The sequence below is a fragment of the Fulmarus glacialis genome, unplaced genomic scaffold (genome assembly GCF_000690835.1).
Source record: "Fulmarus glacialis isolate BGI_N327 unplaced genomic scaffold, ASM69083v1 scaffold21656, whole genome shotgun sequence".
Taxonomy (NCBI): domain Eukaryota; kingdom Metazoa; phylum Chordata; class Aves; order Procellariiformes; family Procellariidae; genus Fulmarus; species Fulmarus glacialis.
This window is the reverse complement of record NW_009220281.1, coordinates 1-18,568: the sequence shown is the minus strand read 5'-3', so window position 1 is coordinate 18,568 and position 18,568 is coordinate 1. Positions and strand designations below refer to the sequence as shown.

General features: G+C 38.6%; 1 protein-coding gene across 1 annotated transcript in view; it reads right to left on the bottom strand.

Moving 5' to 3' along the window:
- Nucleotides 1-17,590, bottom strand: part of CAP2 (CAP, adenylate cyclase-associated protein, 2 (yeast)) — a gene marked incomplete at its 5' end in the record, with an annotated part of 21,105 nt that extends 3,515 nt beyond the window's left edge. The window contains 5 exons of the mRNA XM_009580715.1: nucleotides 1,854-1,936; nucleotides 2,160-2,283; nucleotides 3,515-3,690; nucleotides 4,547-4,739; nucleotides 17,485-17,590. Coding sequence (XP_009579010.1) covers nucleotides 1,854-1,936; nucleotides 2,160-2,283; nucleotides 3,515-3,690; nucleotides 4,547-4,739; nucleotides 17,485-17,590 — 682 coding nt within the window. The remainder of the gene's footprint in view (nucleotides 1-1,853; nucleotides 1,937-2,159; nucleotides 2,284-3,514; nucleotides 3,691-4,546; nucleotides 4,740-17,484) is intronic.
- Nucleotides 17,591-18,568: the final 978 nt, after the last annotated feature.

Here is an 18,568-nt window from a genome sequence, read left to right as displayed (position 1 = left end):
CGAAAGAGTGGCTCCCATCATTCAAGTTAAGAATATACTTTCAGCTTCAGTTCCTTAAACGTGACAGCAAACAAAGAACAAGTCTGTCTGCCCTCCTGCATCCCACTCTGATCCTGAAGTCTGATCTATGTAGTGATCAATGCATCTTAAACTGATCTTTCTTTTCTTTAATGGGTTCTCATGCAATAAAGAACAAAAGCAGGGTGTGTTTAATAAATTTTGCAAACATCTGGCAAGAAAAAGAAAACACTGGAAGGAAGGAGAGCCAAGCAATATGGCACTGAACTAACTATTTATAGCAAAATCTGTAGGATTAATTTAATGACATTTGTTCCATTAACATATCATGTATTTGCAAATCATAAGGTCAGGTCTTCAAAATGAGAAAATTGAGGTGCTCAGCATTTGGCATACTCAAACCTTGCGGAAGCTGCTTGCTGATTCAAGCAGCATATAGCATATAGCCAGACTCTACCTTCCTAAGTGGAACTCCACTGTGCTCCGTGGCATAGAAGCCTTATGCAATATTCATAGAACCTGCTTAACCAAAAGAATTTTGATTCTTAGAAAAGGTATTTCCCCTTTATTTGAGTATTAACAAGCTGTGGATTCGCTGTTCATTACATATGAATTTTTCAGCTTTCAGGAATAGTTCTAGAGGTAATGATAAAAATAATCTAGTTATTTAAAAAAACACTCAAATAAATGCCTGGGATCTTTTTCTTTAACTAACTGCCTCTGCCATAAGAAGACACGTAGTGATCATGAATAAAACTGCTTGTTACAGTTCAGAAGATGATGCACAGCTGGTAGCAATGTCAGTCACTTGCACGAGGTTCCAAATATAAAAAAACATTTTGCTATTACTCCCTGTGATGGCTGTGACTAATATTTCTGAAGCATGGAGCAGAGCTGTCTACATTTAATGTCATACAGCAGGCACAGCCTTTTAAGCAAAAGACCTCACCTTGCTTGAAGACTGACAGTTTAATTAACATTTCATTTCTTTTTCGCTTAAAATAATACATCCTAAAGTCCTTTCTTGAGACTAGGTCATGTATGTTGGACACAACAGAGTACTAGAGCACGTATAGTTAGGCCTCTTTGGAATGGGATGAATAAAGTGCTGTAAATGTCAGGCGGACTGTCTATATTTTGAACGGGGCAAGTATCCCCAATATAGAGGGCAATATAGGGATTTAAAATACATCTATTTTCTTTTCACAAAAACCACAAGGAAGGTGATCTCTGATGAAGCTTTGCTTACTGGTTATCAAAGACAAAACCAGTAGCGTCTCATAGCCCATTTGTAGGCAAGTGACTACATTACTTACTTATGTAATGTGTCATGTCGCTGGCAGGAGAGATTTTTAAAATCCCGGCGCCTACTTTCACTCTATGTCATTTGTTGTCCTTTGACAGTCTATTTTAACATTTCCATTGAGAAAATAAGAAAAAAAGAAATAACCATATTCTGGGCTTAGAAATCAATTAGCTAGCTGCCAGAATTTGTTCCAGAAGCACCGCTGAACTTTCAAGTGCTAGGAGCTGTTTACCATGAAAGCAAGAAAATTAGGGCCAGAAGTAATAGTTCTTACAGTGTACAGATCTTTCAGCTTCACTGGAACCAGAAGGGACTGGGGTAAGTGAGGTTTGTTCAGTGACGCTCAATAGTTTTCACAGGCATTTTCTAAATACATCAGCAGAATTTAGTGCATATAAAGATATGTTTGGATGCATCAATCTCTTATTTTTGTTGTGCTCCTGTGAGTTTTTAAAATCTCTTGTAGCTACACCTTGGGCTTTTTGTTTCCTGCTTGTTCTCTGTCTATCTTTCTTTTTCAAATATTTACCTGAATCTGAATATCCCTGGAATTGATCACTTCCACGATTCCCACAACGTTGTCAAACACAAGGCCAAACTTTTTACAGTTGTCTAAAATAAAAGCAATCATAAATAAGAAAGGCAAGATAAAAGAAATATATGCACACCTGCTACATTAACTACAAAAATTCCCAGTCTTGCACTGCATAGCTGAGCGGCTTTACTTACTTGATCAATCCATTAAAGGGAGTGGAATGATTCAGATGCATTATTAATCACGTAAGTCAGTTTTTTCAAAATTGGCATTTAAAGCCCAGCTGAGCTATCCACTCACCAATCGTAATTGAATTGATTTTTCCTTTTATCTGAAGTGTAGATTTGTTACACTTAAAAATGTAGGCCACTTGCTTGAGTTCAGTGTTGTTAATGACCAGGTCATTCTTATCCTCTTGATATTCCTATTTCAAAAGAAAGTTTATTTAATTGGTTGTCTTTAACTAGCTAACAGTCAGACAGAGTTTAGTACAACTTACCCTCGAGTCATTGCATCTTCAGTTACAACAGAGCAATATCCTTCCTGTGGCTTAAAAATCTAACCTGCTTGGTGATCAGGTATTTCACCTAATTCACCCTTAGATGACACATGTATATTTTAGAGCTGCAGAACTGAAGAACTTAGCATAGACCATGACAAAACCCATTGATTTTGTAGCAAAAGCTCACAACAATTTAAAAATGCCCTCACAAAACTGTTGCTTGGCTTCCATCCAATTTAGACCGGCACCTTAAAGAAAAGAGCAAGTTTTTGTTCCCCCAAATGTTATATAATGGTCTATACAGTGTGTTATGAACGGCTGCAGGCATTACCATATACAATAAGGAATAATAGGTGAAGAAATTTCCTTCCGTTGTGAAGTGTGAAGGGACATTTACACTCCATGGATGTCAAGGAAAGACTAGGGATCCACAAGGAAAGTTCCAGGTACTATAAACCTAAGGCAACACAACACAGGCAAACTGTGACTGCACCTTCTGCGAACTCAACTCCACAGTAATGACTGTGTATATAACCTTCTGCATGACTAAACTGCATATTGTTACTTCCCTCTTTTAACCAACGCAGTCATGTGAATTTTCACGCATAGATTCTTTGGTATATGTCTACATAAATTAACTCCCAAACTTGAAACAAATCTATCTTTTCCATCTGTACATTGAGCAAAAGGAAAACACTTCTCTACTTTTAAGCATGGGTGACGTGCTTGCATGGTGATGAAAAATAAATGTATAATTCCGTTGGTTAACAAAGCTGGAGAAAGTGCTCTATGATAATACTGTTATCTCTCACTTGCATGAATGGCCTGCAAGAAGGGACTTTAATTGGAGCTCTCCACTGAACTTGTTTCTGGGGGATTGTCTGATTTTGCAAGGAATTTACATGCTGGTTCTGACATTCTCCAGTTCAGACGAATTAGTATATGATTCTCAGAGACAAATGAATTAACTTTAGATGCTACAGAATAGTAAAAACTAAACTGTAGCAAGGCAGAGCAATGCAAGAATCAGCCCATTTGAGTTGCAGCTTTGACTTGTTGCACCTTGATCATGGATAGTCTTTTGCAAGACGTTCAGTGCCTAGCCTGGTTTGCAATGTGCAGGGTGCAATTCAGAGGTGTGACTGGAACTCACCACTCTCCACTTCTTTCCCTCTAGCTCCAAGACAGGGGCATGGCTCTGCTGCGGGGAATTGTTGGGAGAGGTGGGACTTGGAGTATGGCTTTTTGTCGGGGATCGAACAGAGGGACACTGAGCACGTAGGCTGGGGTTCTTGTGAGTCTTCTGGTCATCAGAGACATGTCGAAGCCCTAAAAAAAAAAGGGTGTTTATGAAAGAGAGTCTGTTTTCCAGTCCTAAGGTTGTTCATATTTAAGCAGGAAAGGTTCATTTGTAATTGTGTTAAATCATTCTGTGAATTTACATTTTTTATTTCCTCAGGGTTTGCCTGGGTAACGACCTAAAGTGTAACTGCCTACATATTTTTAGCACTTTTACTGTGGATGAGCTATCTTAGTATCTTTAACAGGAAATGCCACAATGTCTTCTAGTCCCTCTCTGCCTGTAGCGAGCTCTGAGAGCTTGTTATATCATATTTTTCTATCCATAAAAATGAGATTATTTTTCTAATTTATGACAATATTTGACCTATCCCTGCAGCATTAAAGGCAGATATATCAGTCGTATGTATTTAAACTCACAACCAGCCACTTGAATTACAATGTCCAGTATTAATACAAAAAGCTTTATTATTGTACTCCACACTGAGCTGTAAGCCGGATCTTTTCACCTAACATGTAACACATTTTGACACAGGTTGGAACACTGAATGTGAATCAGAAAAGGGGATAAATTTTTATTGCAATTGCAGCTTAGAGGTTCACCAGCTACTGGGGGTTGAAGATGTTCAGCTTGGCTGCCTTAAAATTAAAAGGACACCTCTAAATAAATGGTGTGAATTTCAAGTATGCTGAACATACTTGGGTGCTGTTGCTTCTAAAGGAGGTTTTGGTATGCAGTCTCATCCATCAGACTCAGTGCATGCCTCAGAAAGATCTGAGCTGCCTAAATGTAACTTAAAAATGCAGTGGAAGTTGGGTTAATACAAATAGCAGCTCTTGATGTAGTCTGACTCATGGACCAAAATTTGATTTCTTTTCTCCTGACCTTTGGTAATTGCTTCTCCCTGGTTAAGCTGTGCAAATAGGGCTGAGCGAGATGCGGTTCCTTCATCCTTTATGGTTTCTGTATCAAAGATGGGGGGAGGTCCAGGTGGTGGCGGTGGTGGTGGCAGTGGTGGGGAGAGGCATGACCCGCTTGTTAGAACAGATCGCATAGACATGGGTGATGCAACAGGACCCTGTTTGAGATAGATGGAAATTATTTGACATACAGTGTTTCAAGGAACATTGTATTATGATAACTCTTATTTATTAACATCCTTGAATGCTGTGAGTTTGAGTGACTCTAGGCAGTCACAGGCTCAGAAGAATTCCTGGCACTGTGATCGAACGTAATACTATGAATCTTTCCCTGCATCAAAGCAGGCAAGGCTGGAAAGACTGACAGTCTACAGCACTACCTTACTGCAGAACTACTCCACGTAAAATATTTCTCTCAAATGCTTGTCAAGACTGATGTTAAAAATCTTTAATAGTAAAGATTCCATCATTTACTCCAGTGTTTACTTACATAAAAGGGAAAATGACTCCGTCTTTTCAGATACCAAATTCAATTAGCCATAGATTGGTGTGCGTTCAGAAACATACAGAAAATGTTTTGATCTAACACAAATAACTGGGAGGGTCATGAACTGTCAGTTATACATATGCAACATGCTAAATTGTATGCAAGATGTAAAATGCTATTCTTCAGACTGTTCAAGTAATCTTGAAAAGATTCAAATGCAAAGATTCAAATACAGCAGAATGTAAAACTATGGTGATTCAAGTCTCTTATTTCTGAAATTCAGTATTTGAGTTTTCAGTTCAATTTCTCAAATTCTTTTTTCTCTTTTTCAATTGCAGGAGATCACAGCACACAAGTTATGAGTGAGGGGGACCTTGGTAAAGCAAGTAATCCAATCTTTCTTTCAGTTTGCATAATCAAAAGTACATGTTTTGGTCTGAATTATAATGCTTACATAGAATATTATCAAACAGACAGAAAATACTAATAATGATCTAATTAAAAACTTATGCATCCTAATAATAGATGTTAGATAGAATCTGAGAAACTGAGAATGACTTTTTCCGTCTTGCCACTGAGTGTCACTCTGATCCCACCTCTCTGCAGCAGAGCTGAGACTGTTTTAAAAGAACCATTGTGAAAAATTAGATTGGTTCTGATTAATTTAGCTAGCTATACAGACATTGTGCATTGCACCAGTACATATTTATTAGGTGGGCAGATGCAATGGGAAAATGAGAGGGACTTACAGAGTCACAGCTCCTCTAATTGGCTACCTTTGTTAAGAAATACAGGTTGTTAAAAGTACATCCCTGGTAATCAATACTGGAAATAGATATTGCTTAGCTGGACTCAGAGGATATTTTTAACTATTTATGATGCCACTCCTTTCTGCTTTCCACGAAACTGAAACAGCAAAGTATCCATCTGGTTCATGGATCTCACATGAGTGAAAACTGTAGCTATTTTTTAGAAAGTAAACTTGTTCTGGCCTGTAATCCCAAACTGACAATGGGAAAGGGGCTGAGGTGCACATGCTCTTTTTTTTTTACTCTTCAGACATACTTTTAAAGAAAAAAAAGAAGCCTGGCACATTTGAGTAAGTAACTGCATTCAAACCTCTTAGTCATTATGACCCTAATTAGAGTAGCACAGAAAGGGAATATTAGTTAACCTCTTAATATACGCCCTCTATTGGCACATGCATCTTCAGCATGTAAGTACTGTTGCATTTGAAGGAGCTGTTTGTGGAATATGTTAGTGATGAATACATAGCAAGATTCTTTGTCACATTAGTGACATTAAAACTGCATTGCACAAAAAAGACTGTTGAATCCCCAGTACTTGGGTGAGTAATGAAACTGATGTAGTGGTACAGTTTGATTGTTCCTGAAAGGACCCAAGATCTCTTAAGGGAATGAGCTCTCGTCTATGCTATTAAATCTTTTTGTTCAAATGTAAACAAATGAGAAGAATCCCCTTTTGGAATTGATTACCATTTATTGTCAAGATGTACTGGAACTGATGTGGACTGCTTTTAGAGACATTTCATTGTTGCATGGATACATTTAACTCAGGGCGTTTTTGCTTACATACTTAGTAGTTATAGGTTATTGTTTTAGGCTGGGGACAACTTCTTCACTTGGCCCTCAATTTACAGTGCCTGTCTTCCTGCCTCTGCTAATGCCAGTAATGTTACCTGCAGCAGAGTCAGCACAACTGTGAATTATTATTATTAAAAAAAATAATGTAAGTGGATTTAGTGGCACAATCAGTTGTTGCTGCCTGAGGTGCAATAGAGATCTTCGCTATCTGTTGCCTGCAACCATAGCAACTGAATCCACTATGTTCTGGTTATCCAGAATTATGAACATGGCATTTGCAGGGCTTTTTAAAATACTCAGATACCAGAAATGGCACTCACTGTTCACAGTGCAATGTGAACATGCAGTTACGAATTATGTATGCTTTATGGGAGGAGATTAATAGTAGCAGTGGTAGTGGTTAATAACTTGTAGTCTGAGATAAAAATCTCATTTCCCAAATTCTGGATTGACATCTGATTTCCCAAACATACCTTATTGCTTCCACCTGCATAAATACAGTGCTGTGATTTTCCAGAAACTTGTGTATGTAATACTCACGTGTTCATTTGGAATTAACACCAATTAAATTCTGCAAGGGCTGCAAAGATGCATTAGAGAAAAAACAATGTAGAAGTTATCTGGGTATTCTGCATACAACACAGAGTGGTGGGTCACTCTGCCAGTCTCTTTGCTTAAAGTGTCAAACTGAAGGCCATCACAGATCATGCAGGAGACTCCAGGCTCAAATGATGCTGCTGAGTAGTGCATCAAAGGCAGTTTTCCAAATGGCAACAAAAGTGTGGGAATGTCTATGTAACCGAGGTGGAAGCAAAACTCAGAGGAATTTATCTGTGGAAGTAGATGATCTCTCTCCCAGAACTCTGAAAGAACTAACTTCTGAAAGTACAGACAAAAAGGAAGGATTTTAAATACATGAATCAAGTGTGGACGTGGTTTTGTATAACTGGAGAATTACTTATTTACTTTTCAAGAAAGAGCAGAGGTAGGAAACGATCTGCGAAACTAGGAGCATCCTTCCCTGCTAGAGCAGTACTGATGAAAATACAAGTCTAGTAAAAAATCTCAATCCTTGACCTGAGGAGTGAAGACATTCTAGTCCTTTGAGTGGGTTTCAAGAGTAGGGAAAAAAATTTATCCCTTGCACTCATGCTGCCCATCTGCCTCCTCTTTTCTTTACAAGCCTGATCCCTCCACCAAAGTCAGTGGCTATCTCCACTGAGCTGAGAAGATTATGAGTTAGATCTAATTAAGAACACAGGAGCTGTCACAAGGTCTAGGAAGACACCTGGGGTTCAGTCACCCTTCCCACTTTTCCTCTTAATTTTGTGCAGTCACAGAAATAAGAGATGGACTGAACCTTTGTCGTTAACTTTTCTCCTGCATGACAAATTCTTGTCTAGTTTATGACCTGAGTTACAGATACTGTATCATGGTATTTTCAATTATGTCTAAACATATATGGCCATTCTGGAAACTGTAAACAATTTCAATCAAAAATTAGGCCAGGCAAAATTGAAGGACAAATCAAAGGAAAAAAGGTCGCTAAAGTACAGGGAGGGACTAACTGCTTCACGGTAGATCTACTGTCTTATGGCATGGACACATCCAGTAGAACAATCCCCCATTGAAACAGAACAGCATGGAAAAGACAGACAAGTCTCACTAATGAGGAGGCATACAGAGACTTGCTGTAAAGAGGGGTCCAGTCTCACTCTGGCTTTTGTCTTCTTTTCTTTGCCATTTTGATTTACCTGACTGAAATCAAACAAACATTCAAGTGAGGTGAAATTCTTTGTGGGAAGAGTGGCTCAGGGAAACTCTAACAAGGGGACAGAAAGCACAAAAGAGAACTGGAAATGCAGAAAACATTGCACTTCTTGCATTCCCTGCATGCCGGGAAGATGGGACCTGTGCTGCACTCAAACATGCTGATGCAAAGGGCAGTTTTAAAATCAGCCTAGTGAAGCGGTTCCAGGAACTTTCTTTTTTGATTAATTTTGACCTCTGTTAATACATAGACCTCCAAGTTACCAATCTAAGTCACTGGCAATTGGTTTGCTTTCCTTAGTCACCCTTCCAAGACCACTTAGACCCTCAGGCTCTAGAATATTTCTGAACTACACTCTTAAACTGTTCTGGTATCTGGCAGTACTTGTGTATAGTCCTATCCAATTTCAACTAAAGTGCCTTTCACAAAGTCCATTCATTTCTGTCCTGTATAGGGTGGTGTTTGTGAGAGCTGCTGGGAATAAAATAGCATGTTATATGCCCGCAAAAGTTCATCTATCCTAAAGCAGCAGGTGCTTACCAGCATTGCTATTTGCAAACAACTCTTCAGATTAACTTCAAGCAGATGTTAACAACAGTGTATCTTTACACAAAGAGTATTAAGAGCCATTTGGACTAGCGAAGGCGGTTATTTGCAAGCCGCCTTTCTTCCTCTTTTATTTCAGCTGTTTGCCTTGGTAACAGCTGCTGTTCTCAGTGCTGTGGTGTCTATAGACATCACATCAAGTTATGCTGGTAGCTGACTGTTCCCATTAACATGTTGGTGTGGTCATTTTTCCATCGTTTGCAAACACGCCCCTTGTAAGAATTATCAGGGGAACAGATAGCTTCAGCCTTACTTTGTGAAAATGTTAACACAAAAATAAGCCATTAACTTTTAACGTGCTAGCTTTGTATCATAGTGAACTTGATGTGCTTTAAACCTTGCTCCTGGAGCTTTCTGAAATGGGGGAAAATGTAATTCTCTGAGTAAGGTCCTATCAAGAACAGGAGATACGGGCCCTGTGGCCATGTAGTGACAGCTATGTAGGGGATGGAACATTCCAGAAATTTCTTCCCAGGGAAAAAATTGTCTTCAACCTTCAACTAAACCATGCTTTGAATGGGGTGACAGGAACGGGTCAGGGTTTGCTCCTTGCTGGATAGCCCAGAGGCATCTGCAATGAGGCCCAGGAGCCTCCCATTGATTGTGGCTCAGTAACTTCCTCTATGACAGAGTCCGAAGCTGCTCACGGAGCTGCGTCTGATAAATGCGTATTATCACTGGGCAAGGGTTTGCAGGATTGCAGTACAGCCTCAAAGTATGTTGTATTTCTACCTTTATCTTGTAGGACTGGCAGAAGGGTGGGGTACTCTTCTTTTTCTCCTTGCTGGCTACCTAGCTGGCTCACTGGAAGAAAGAAATGACTGTTTATGTTGAAGCAGCTGGCTGGTTAAAATTAATCTATGTTGAATCTCATTTAATTCCCTTGAAATTACAGTAGAGATGAGTGAAGCCCTTTGCTTCTGAGAAGCTGGGCCTTGTTACTGCACATTTCTCCTAAAGGCTTCCCCTGGAGCACAAGGCTACAACCAGTCTTGTTAGAGAAATAAAATGCTGTTTGTACATAACACAGGTGCTCTGGATGCCATACTGTCAGTGATTTTTGGTGGCCATATGCAGAGTGACATGTCTTTAGGTCTAAACCCAGCTTCTGAGAGACAGTAAGAATTTCTTTTTCTGTCTTATCACAGATGTTACTATTTCCTGAGCCATTCTTGCTGAACAATTCCCTGGGTCAGCCTTCCATGTCACTGTCACTATATTTGTAGTATTGTAGCAGCAAGGAGCCCTAGTGAGAGGCTTGTATCTCTGGGGATACACGGGGCTTGTGTGCCAGGCCCTGTACAAACACCTGCCATCTTCCTCTCTGTTTATCCAGCTTTAGGCTGACACAGTGCAGCACGGAAACTGGGGGGAACAAAGTTCTTGTGGTGGGAACCTGCTGTGGAGCATTTGAATGAACACACATTTCTTGTAGTTGCAATGGTCGTTTTTACTCAGGACAAACAGATTATAAACAACTATATAATGCATATAAATGGGGGGTTGGACTAGATGACCTTTAAAGGTCCCTTCCAACCCAAACTATTCTATGATTCTATGAAATAAATCATATATGCATAATATATAGTACCTATTTTATTAGTCATTCCTATTAAGAGGTAAGTACCTATTTGCGGCTGAGGCAACAGGTGGCATAAAATCCCTTCCTTAATTTATTGAAAAGCCTTCTTTTCATGGCAGACTACATTGGGGGACTACATTCTTCTCAAAAAAAAGAAATATCCCTGTTTTCTCCCCCTCCCCCTTTATAGTAATCCTAGTTTCACACCTAAAATGATTACAGCATTCTGTATTGTTCTTTCCATACATATGCACAGCCAAAGACAAGAATCACGAAGGCTAAAATATCATGTATCAACCTCTGGGAACAGGTGGACTGTAACTCAGGGGCACAGAGCTCTTGTTAAGGTGTTTTTTGTGTAAAAGTAGCTTAGCACAACAGTTCTATTACCTACTGTATTTAAGCCACCTGTCTGCAAGGGGTTATGCTGCCCTGAGATCCGCAATTTACTAGATGAAACAGCTGACTTACAGGGCCTGTAACCTTTGTGAGTTAAAACACAAAACAGCAAAAACCAGGCCAGCCTCTTTTCTTGTTACCGGGTCTCAGCAGAATTATTTATCTGTTGAGTTTGCAAACTTGGAAGCCCCTTTTAATACACTTCTGCCATTTATCACCTGTTCAGGATTTAAAACGGTGCTTACATCTTCACAGTTACCCAACCAGAAATGTTTTACACAGCCAAGGTCTTCTAAATCATTTCAGAACTGTATGTTAATGTAATTGTCAACAAGTAACGTGCTCCCACAGGCACATTAAACCAACTTTAACTTATATAAATATTCGGTTAACAAGAAGACCAATCCCTTTAGCAATATAGTAAAGTTTAAACAGATGTGCCTTTTCCTTTTCTCTCCACTTTACATACTTTCAATTTTCTTTTTCCTTTCCCTTTTCCCCTGGAACTAGGTTGCATCATGTTACAGGTCAGGTTGCATTTGACAGCTGTTGTCAAACAAGCCTCTCCCAGGTTCTCCCTTAGCCTGAATGGTGTTTGGGCACTGATGTTAAAAGGACACCGTTGATATCCAGTAAAGACAAATATTGCCAACCATTGTTGGAATAGGGGAGTAAAACTACTTTCTTTCAAAGGGACGTGGATGTAATTGAGGCAGTCTCCATAAAAGAGGCAACTATTGTAGAGTTGCCGGGATGGCCAGTTTCTAAATTGACAGTGTACCAAAAACTGAACATTGCCTATTCTCTGAGAAAGAAACAGTTGAGATTAAAGGATGCAAATTTTTCAACAAAAAAGTATAAGGAAATAAGGAAAGGGAAGGGAAGAGAAAGAAATGGAAGGGGACAAAAAAGGAGAGGAAAGGCTATGACTGAGAAAAATTGAGCACTCTGAAAATGTCGACATCTTATCCAAGATACAGACATTTAAATCAGTGTATCTATGCTGCTCTTACTTCTATCTGAATGATACCTCTGGGATTGCAGTTGTGTCTGTGGCTGGAATTTGGCACTCCAGTTTTGACCTTTAGCTTTAGTGAAGTGGCTCAGGTGATGGCTTCTTGATAAGTGGGTCAAACTAAACACAGCATAGAAGAGATACTGGAAGGATAATAGGAGGCTTTTGCCTGCAGAAGTTGGTCTTTTGCAGCTTGTTCACCTCAATATGTAGAGAGATGATATATTACAGGAAAATGTTTTGATAGTACAGGAGAGAGGCAGGGCCATTTTATAAGAAAATGTCTGGAGGTGATTATTTTAGACAAGAATGAAATGGCCGAAGTCTGTACTGAGACTAGTATCATTGCACTCAGTTAGGCTAATGTAGGAATTACGATGGTTCTCGGTGTGGAGCCTGTGGAGAATTTCAACTTTTTAAAGAGTATTTTTAGAGTGCTATCTAATGAGTTATAAATGTTTTTTAAAATGATATTTCAGGAAAAAAAGATTTGAGGATACTGTATTGGCTCAATGGGAACAGGATATAAATACATCTCAACTGCTTGTAAAGATGCAGACTTCCTCCTAAGAATTTGTTTTGATTTGTAAAGTGGGGGAGGGGGATCATTTGCCACTTGAGTGAAATTCTGCATTAGAAACTAAACACTGTAATGAAATTCACTGCCAGTTTGTAAATATTTCCTGTTTGTAAATAATCCTGCTGGCAAAATTTGTCCTAAATGACTATTATATACAAAGAACAAAAACTTAACTGGAGATCCACCTGCAACTGAGAGAAACATTCAAGACAATTATCCTTGAGCAAGATTTGTTTCTTAACACTTATTTGATGTACAGGGAACTACAGCAATCTCTCATTATTACTGGTTGTTTTCTTGCTGCAAAGTTAACCTGCAGAAATAGGAGCAGAAGTTTCACTTCCCCCAGCTTACTCATGCAGTCCTTGTAGCAAACAAACTTTTATTAGGCATTCTTGTGAGCTTATATTACAGCTGGTCATTTCTTTGCACCACCAAAAAAAAGTAGAGAGGGAAGAAAGAGCCACGCTTCAATAGAATCCCTTCTTTAGGTGAAAAAAAAGAAAAAAAGGGCACTTGCTGTTTATCAGGAAGAACTGAAAAAAGACATAGATTAGTGTTACAGCTGTAGATTTCATGTTAAAGTCAGAAAGTTGTAGCAAGCAAAAATGACAGTTGCTGCATGGTTAAAATGCTACACTGGGCATTTAAAACATTTCATTATAATAACAGCTTTTGCTTAAGACTCACTGACATCTGAGAATGTCATACCTGGTAGCAAAATAAAACTTGCAAATCTCCATTAGGTTGGTAATTGCTCTTGTTCCCATTGTCAAGATTGCTAAATTGAGATGTAGTGAGTATAGTGAACTGCTACTCACCACAGGGTATGTGTGACAGAAGACGGCTCACACTTTACATTCAAAATAATGAACTACAAAATTACTTTTAAGGAAATACTGTAGATCCACGTGACTTCCACCGACAAGCACATTTTCTCTGACACATTCACAATCAATTAATGAAAATGCATACTTCAGATCACAGAGAAAATACAGAATGGAACATTTTATTCTCTGGGACAATCCTGCTTATAAACATACATACTTTAAATATGTAGTTTTCTTTTGTGAGCACAGTACCAACAAATATCCTAACCGTATCCATCATGTCTTGAAATAACTGTGATTTACATAAGGTCCAGTTTTGTACCACCACTCCACACGGGTAGCAAAACAGGCTCAGGTACACAAAAGTCTCAAGGTCCTTAACTCCACTGATTTCTTGGCTTTCTCCTCTCACAGTCCCATGCATTTCAATAGGATGCCCTCAAGGAGTAAAATATCTTGGCAGAACCAGAGCCAAAGTGAATAAGGAGAGAGAATTGTGTTAGATCCAAAAATCTGTAAGCTCATGTTTTTATCACAAATTTATTATAAAGCTGATAGAGGTAACTGTTATTGTCAGAGCTGACTGCTTAGCCATTATTTCAACCTTTTGCACCTGTTTTAGTGTCTGTCTTGTAATTTATCAAGACATTTCTTTCTCTTTCGTCTAAAGTATCTGCCTGTATGCTTACTGCCAGAGCCAGGAACACTTTACTGTATGCACTAGTGATTTGTTCCAAGGTTGGCTGCAGCTGCCCTGTGCAGCTTGATGGAAGGGTACAGCGGGGCTGGAAACGGCACAGCTTTGTGGAGCATGGCCAGAAATGTGCACACCATGGTATACAGCACCTATAGGTAAAGGGACCAACTGCCCACTAAAAAATCCTGTCCCCTCCTTTTTGGAAACCCAAGCATAGTCTGATCTAGGCTGATGCTCCTGGGGTTTTGTTGCAGTTCAAGCTATGAGAATACAGCTCTGAGAGAAGTAGTAGTTATGTTCTCCCTGACTGTTTAGTCTCTTTAGAAATATCCAAATATGGTACTTAATAGCTTTTTATATAAAACTTCAAGCATTGCTTTGTTGACTTCTGCAGATATGAAGGGTAAATTATCAGTATAATGTACTTCTAAATCTGTACTTATACAGGCCAAAAACTTTCTCTCTTTCTCTCTCCCTCTATAATAAAATAGCATTTCTGCATCAATGTCTCCCTTTCATAAATGTGCCACTTTCTTAATGCCTTGCCAAACTACTGCTGTTTCCTTTTTTCCTTTTATGCATATAAGTGGAAGCTGCTGCGTGCAATGATTAACAACTGTGTCTGGAATATATCTACAGCTTTTATATATATCGTATTTCTGTCTCGGCCCTGATTCTGCAGACCTTCATGCTTGACTTCACACAGCATGAATCTGTGACTTTCATTCTCACTTTAAAATGTATAACAAAAATGAAATTATCACTTGAGTAACTCATTGCTTTCTTGAATGTATTTGTTACCAAGCTTCATAGAAATATTTAAACAACATTTAAACAACAAGCTATTTAAACAACCTGCTAACTTACTGTATTGTAATTTCCTTACATTCACATGAAGTAAAACTTTAAAAAATTACACATCCATAAAAATGTGTTTGTAATCTAATCTTTCTGACACACATTACATGAATGATAATTTAAATGAGCCATACTTCCAAGACAACTTTCAGATCTGAGTGATACCCAAAGTGAGTGAAATCAATACTTCACATGCAGTAATGGGCTCATCATTCATGATGGAACGAGCACTGTTGGCAGGAAACTATGCTTAAGATGAATAAACAAGTCACACCTAGATTTGTATTCAGCAATTTCTTGCACAACTGAAGAGAGGGAAATAGAAAGACATGATGGCTGAGATGCTGGTTTTAAAACCAGTCAAATACAATCTGCAACAGCTACACTTCTGAATAAGATTACCAGTACTCAACAGCACTGAGAGTTCCTCCTGTTTGATCAAATGGCTATAACAAATCTTTATCTTAGAACACTATTTTCATACTTGTAAAGTTCCATTAAAGGTGAAGATGATTCTTTCTCTGTATTAACAAAACGAAATTTGTCCCAGATTCTCAGGCTAATTCTGCTAACATGGTACGACAATTTCTTTTCCTTATCTAATAATAATTTTTAAATCATTAGCTCTTCTCACATTCACTGATTATAATAGAGTAGGATGTAAGTGTGAAATTTTGTACTAAATTAAGCAAGAGAATCATGTTTAATATTTTAGATTTTTACTACAGAAACCTACAAAGCAGCAGATAATTCCAGTCTTCTAATTTATCATGTTTAAACATTTTTGCATTGCTTCAAACTAAGTAGTACACACAGATCATGGTCTCTCCTGTGTTTGAACTTGCACTTGAATACTCGAGTACTGTAAGGCCTTGTACAACGTCTAATGAAGGGTGTGAAAAGAAAGTTGCATAGTCTGTTGCTGAGCACAGGTAACATACATTCTCCTACATTGTTATCACTTCCATACAGGGGGAGATAAAGTAACTTTTCCAGGTACCATAGAATCATAGAATGGTTTCAGTTGGAAGGAACCTTTAAAGATCACCTAGTCCAATCCCCCTGCCATTGGCAGGGACATCTTTCAGTAGACCAGGTTGCTCAAAGCCCCATTGAACCTGGCCTTGAACACTTCCAATGATGGGGCATCCACAACTTCTCTGGGCAACCTGTTCCAGTGTCTCACCACCCTCATCGTAAAAAGTATTTCTTCCTTATGTCCAATCTAAACCTACTCTCTTTCAGTTCAAAACTATTGCCCCTTGTCCTGTCACTACAGGCCCTGGTAAAGGCTTTCTCCATCTTTCTTATAAGCCCCCTTTATATATTGAAAGGCTGCAATAAGGTCTCCCCGAAGCCTTCTCTTCTCCAGGCTGAACAACCCCAACTCTCTCATAGGAGAGGTGTTCCAGCCCTTATTCCATGTTAAAATACATTCCATCTGAAAGCTCTACTTCACTTCCCTATGTTCCTGAGTTCTTACAACGGTTTGGTCTGGGAATTAAATTATCTGGTGGCATACATCAGTCCTCTGAATAGTCATTCAATTTTTTAAAAAAATTATTTGCCTATACAGAAGAAATTATAAACTTGGTGTGAAAGACTGCATGTGCAAGTATGTGAGTGCACTGGTAAGTTTAGACAATGGTAACAACAAAAAGCTGGCTGATTATATTTTTAATATACTTTAGCAATTCTCCTAACCTGATAATAAACATGAGCACGTTATTAGACTAATATAGAACATTGCATCAATGTAGACAGTGGACATAAACTCTTACATATATACCCAACAGAAAATTAATTCTTCGTGTTTATAGCTCTCTTAGAGAACAATATTCATTGCCACCATCTTTCTATGCATCTTAGATGTAACACACAGAAGATGTTTATATAAATATATAGAGAGAGCATAAATAGTTAGGCATACAGTTATATTTACATTCTCCATATATATGTATCTCAGAAATTACTTCCGTATGTATAAAATAACAGTTTTATAAAGATAGCTATCTGTGAAGTAATACATTGGTATGTATCCCCTGTGTTTCTTTTTCCTGTTATTAAATACCTCTCTTTGTTCAGATTCTTTCCACCATTCTTCTCCTTTCCCTGTCATGTTCCCCCAATTTTTCTTTAGTCTGACTAATTTTTTGGGTTTGTTTTTGTTCCTACCTTCACTGTAACAGGCCTGGAGAATTGTGTCTGCCTCCCCTCATCATCTGCAGCTGGCGGTTATGGCTATAATCATCCCAAATAATTCTTCCCTCTTCCTCCAAACCTGTACCACAGTGGCCTGACACATCTTCTCCACCTGTCTTTCAAACTTTTATTGACTTGGTTGGGAAGTCCATGGACCATGACTTCTGTTCCTGGCCTGGATATTTATTTTTCCTGAGTTAATTACCTGCATTAAAAGTCCAATTGGTTATTGGCATTTTATGGTTCTTCATGAAGAAGGAAAGAGTACTTACAGTTTTACTCCAGGTGAGACCTGTGGTATGATGCTCTTTGATATAAGCTTGAAGCTCAGACCAGATGTTCAGATATGACTTCACCCAATCAACATGGCGTGCGTCACTGTGAAAACCGAGACAATATTTATATGTGTGAATGTACTTAAAACCAGAAAGCATTGCTACTCTTGCTTAAAGCAGATAAAACCCAATGTCTGCCTTAAAGCCATGGGCAAATCAGTTAGCAGGCAGCCAGCCAGCCCAGTGCTGAAAATACTAAGGCCTACTACACTGGAAAGCTTTTAGATCCCTCCAGAGGACAAGGGCAAAGGATGCCTCCAGCATAGAGTGCTTCCTGCTGGAAGGGCGTGTCATCATTCTGTTCAGGCGCAAAGTCAAATGAAGAAGCACTAAAGGTATATGAGCTGTGCAGCAGCTACCCAGACTCAGTTTCAGGGTGCTGAATTTTAGAAATTTAAATATCCGTGGGTTCTGTAAGATGTTCTAGCTTCCCAGTTCAAATGTAGCCAGGGTAATACTGGATCATGTTATAGTCATCAGACTAAAATATTTATACATCAAGAATTTTTAAAGTACAAGTCACAAGTTGGCTCTGGAATCATTATTTGGAAGGCTTAGTCTTCCAATGGGACAGTAAGTGAAATCAAGAAATATGTAGAGAGAGAGAAACTGCTTGTAAGATGGAGTCCTTACTTATGAAGAATTATTACTGAATAGTGACGGCTATGACTGGATGCTTACAAGGATTTGGGTGTCTACCTCCTGTTTATTTCCTTTGGAGCTTGATGCTTAATACTGCTGAGGATCTGGGTCAACAGGTTTAATCCAAAGCCTACTGAAGTCAAGGCCTTCCACTCCTTTGGAAGACATTGTGATCTGATTCAGTGAAAAACAGGAAAATAATTCCTTACTAGTGGAAGAACTAAATACCTAAATAATGTACCCTGTTTATACCGTTATGTGAGACATTTTCTTCTCTAGAATAAGTACTAAAACTATATTGTAAAAATCTTCAGTTACCCCAGTAGGTACTGCCTTCAATAGGTAAAATAAAGCTTCAGGAATAATACATAATATATGT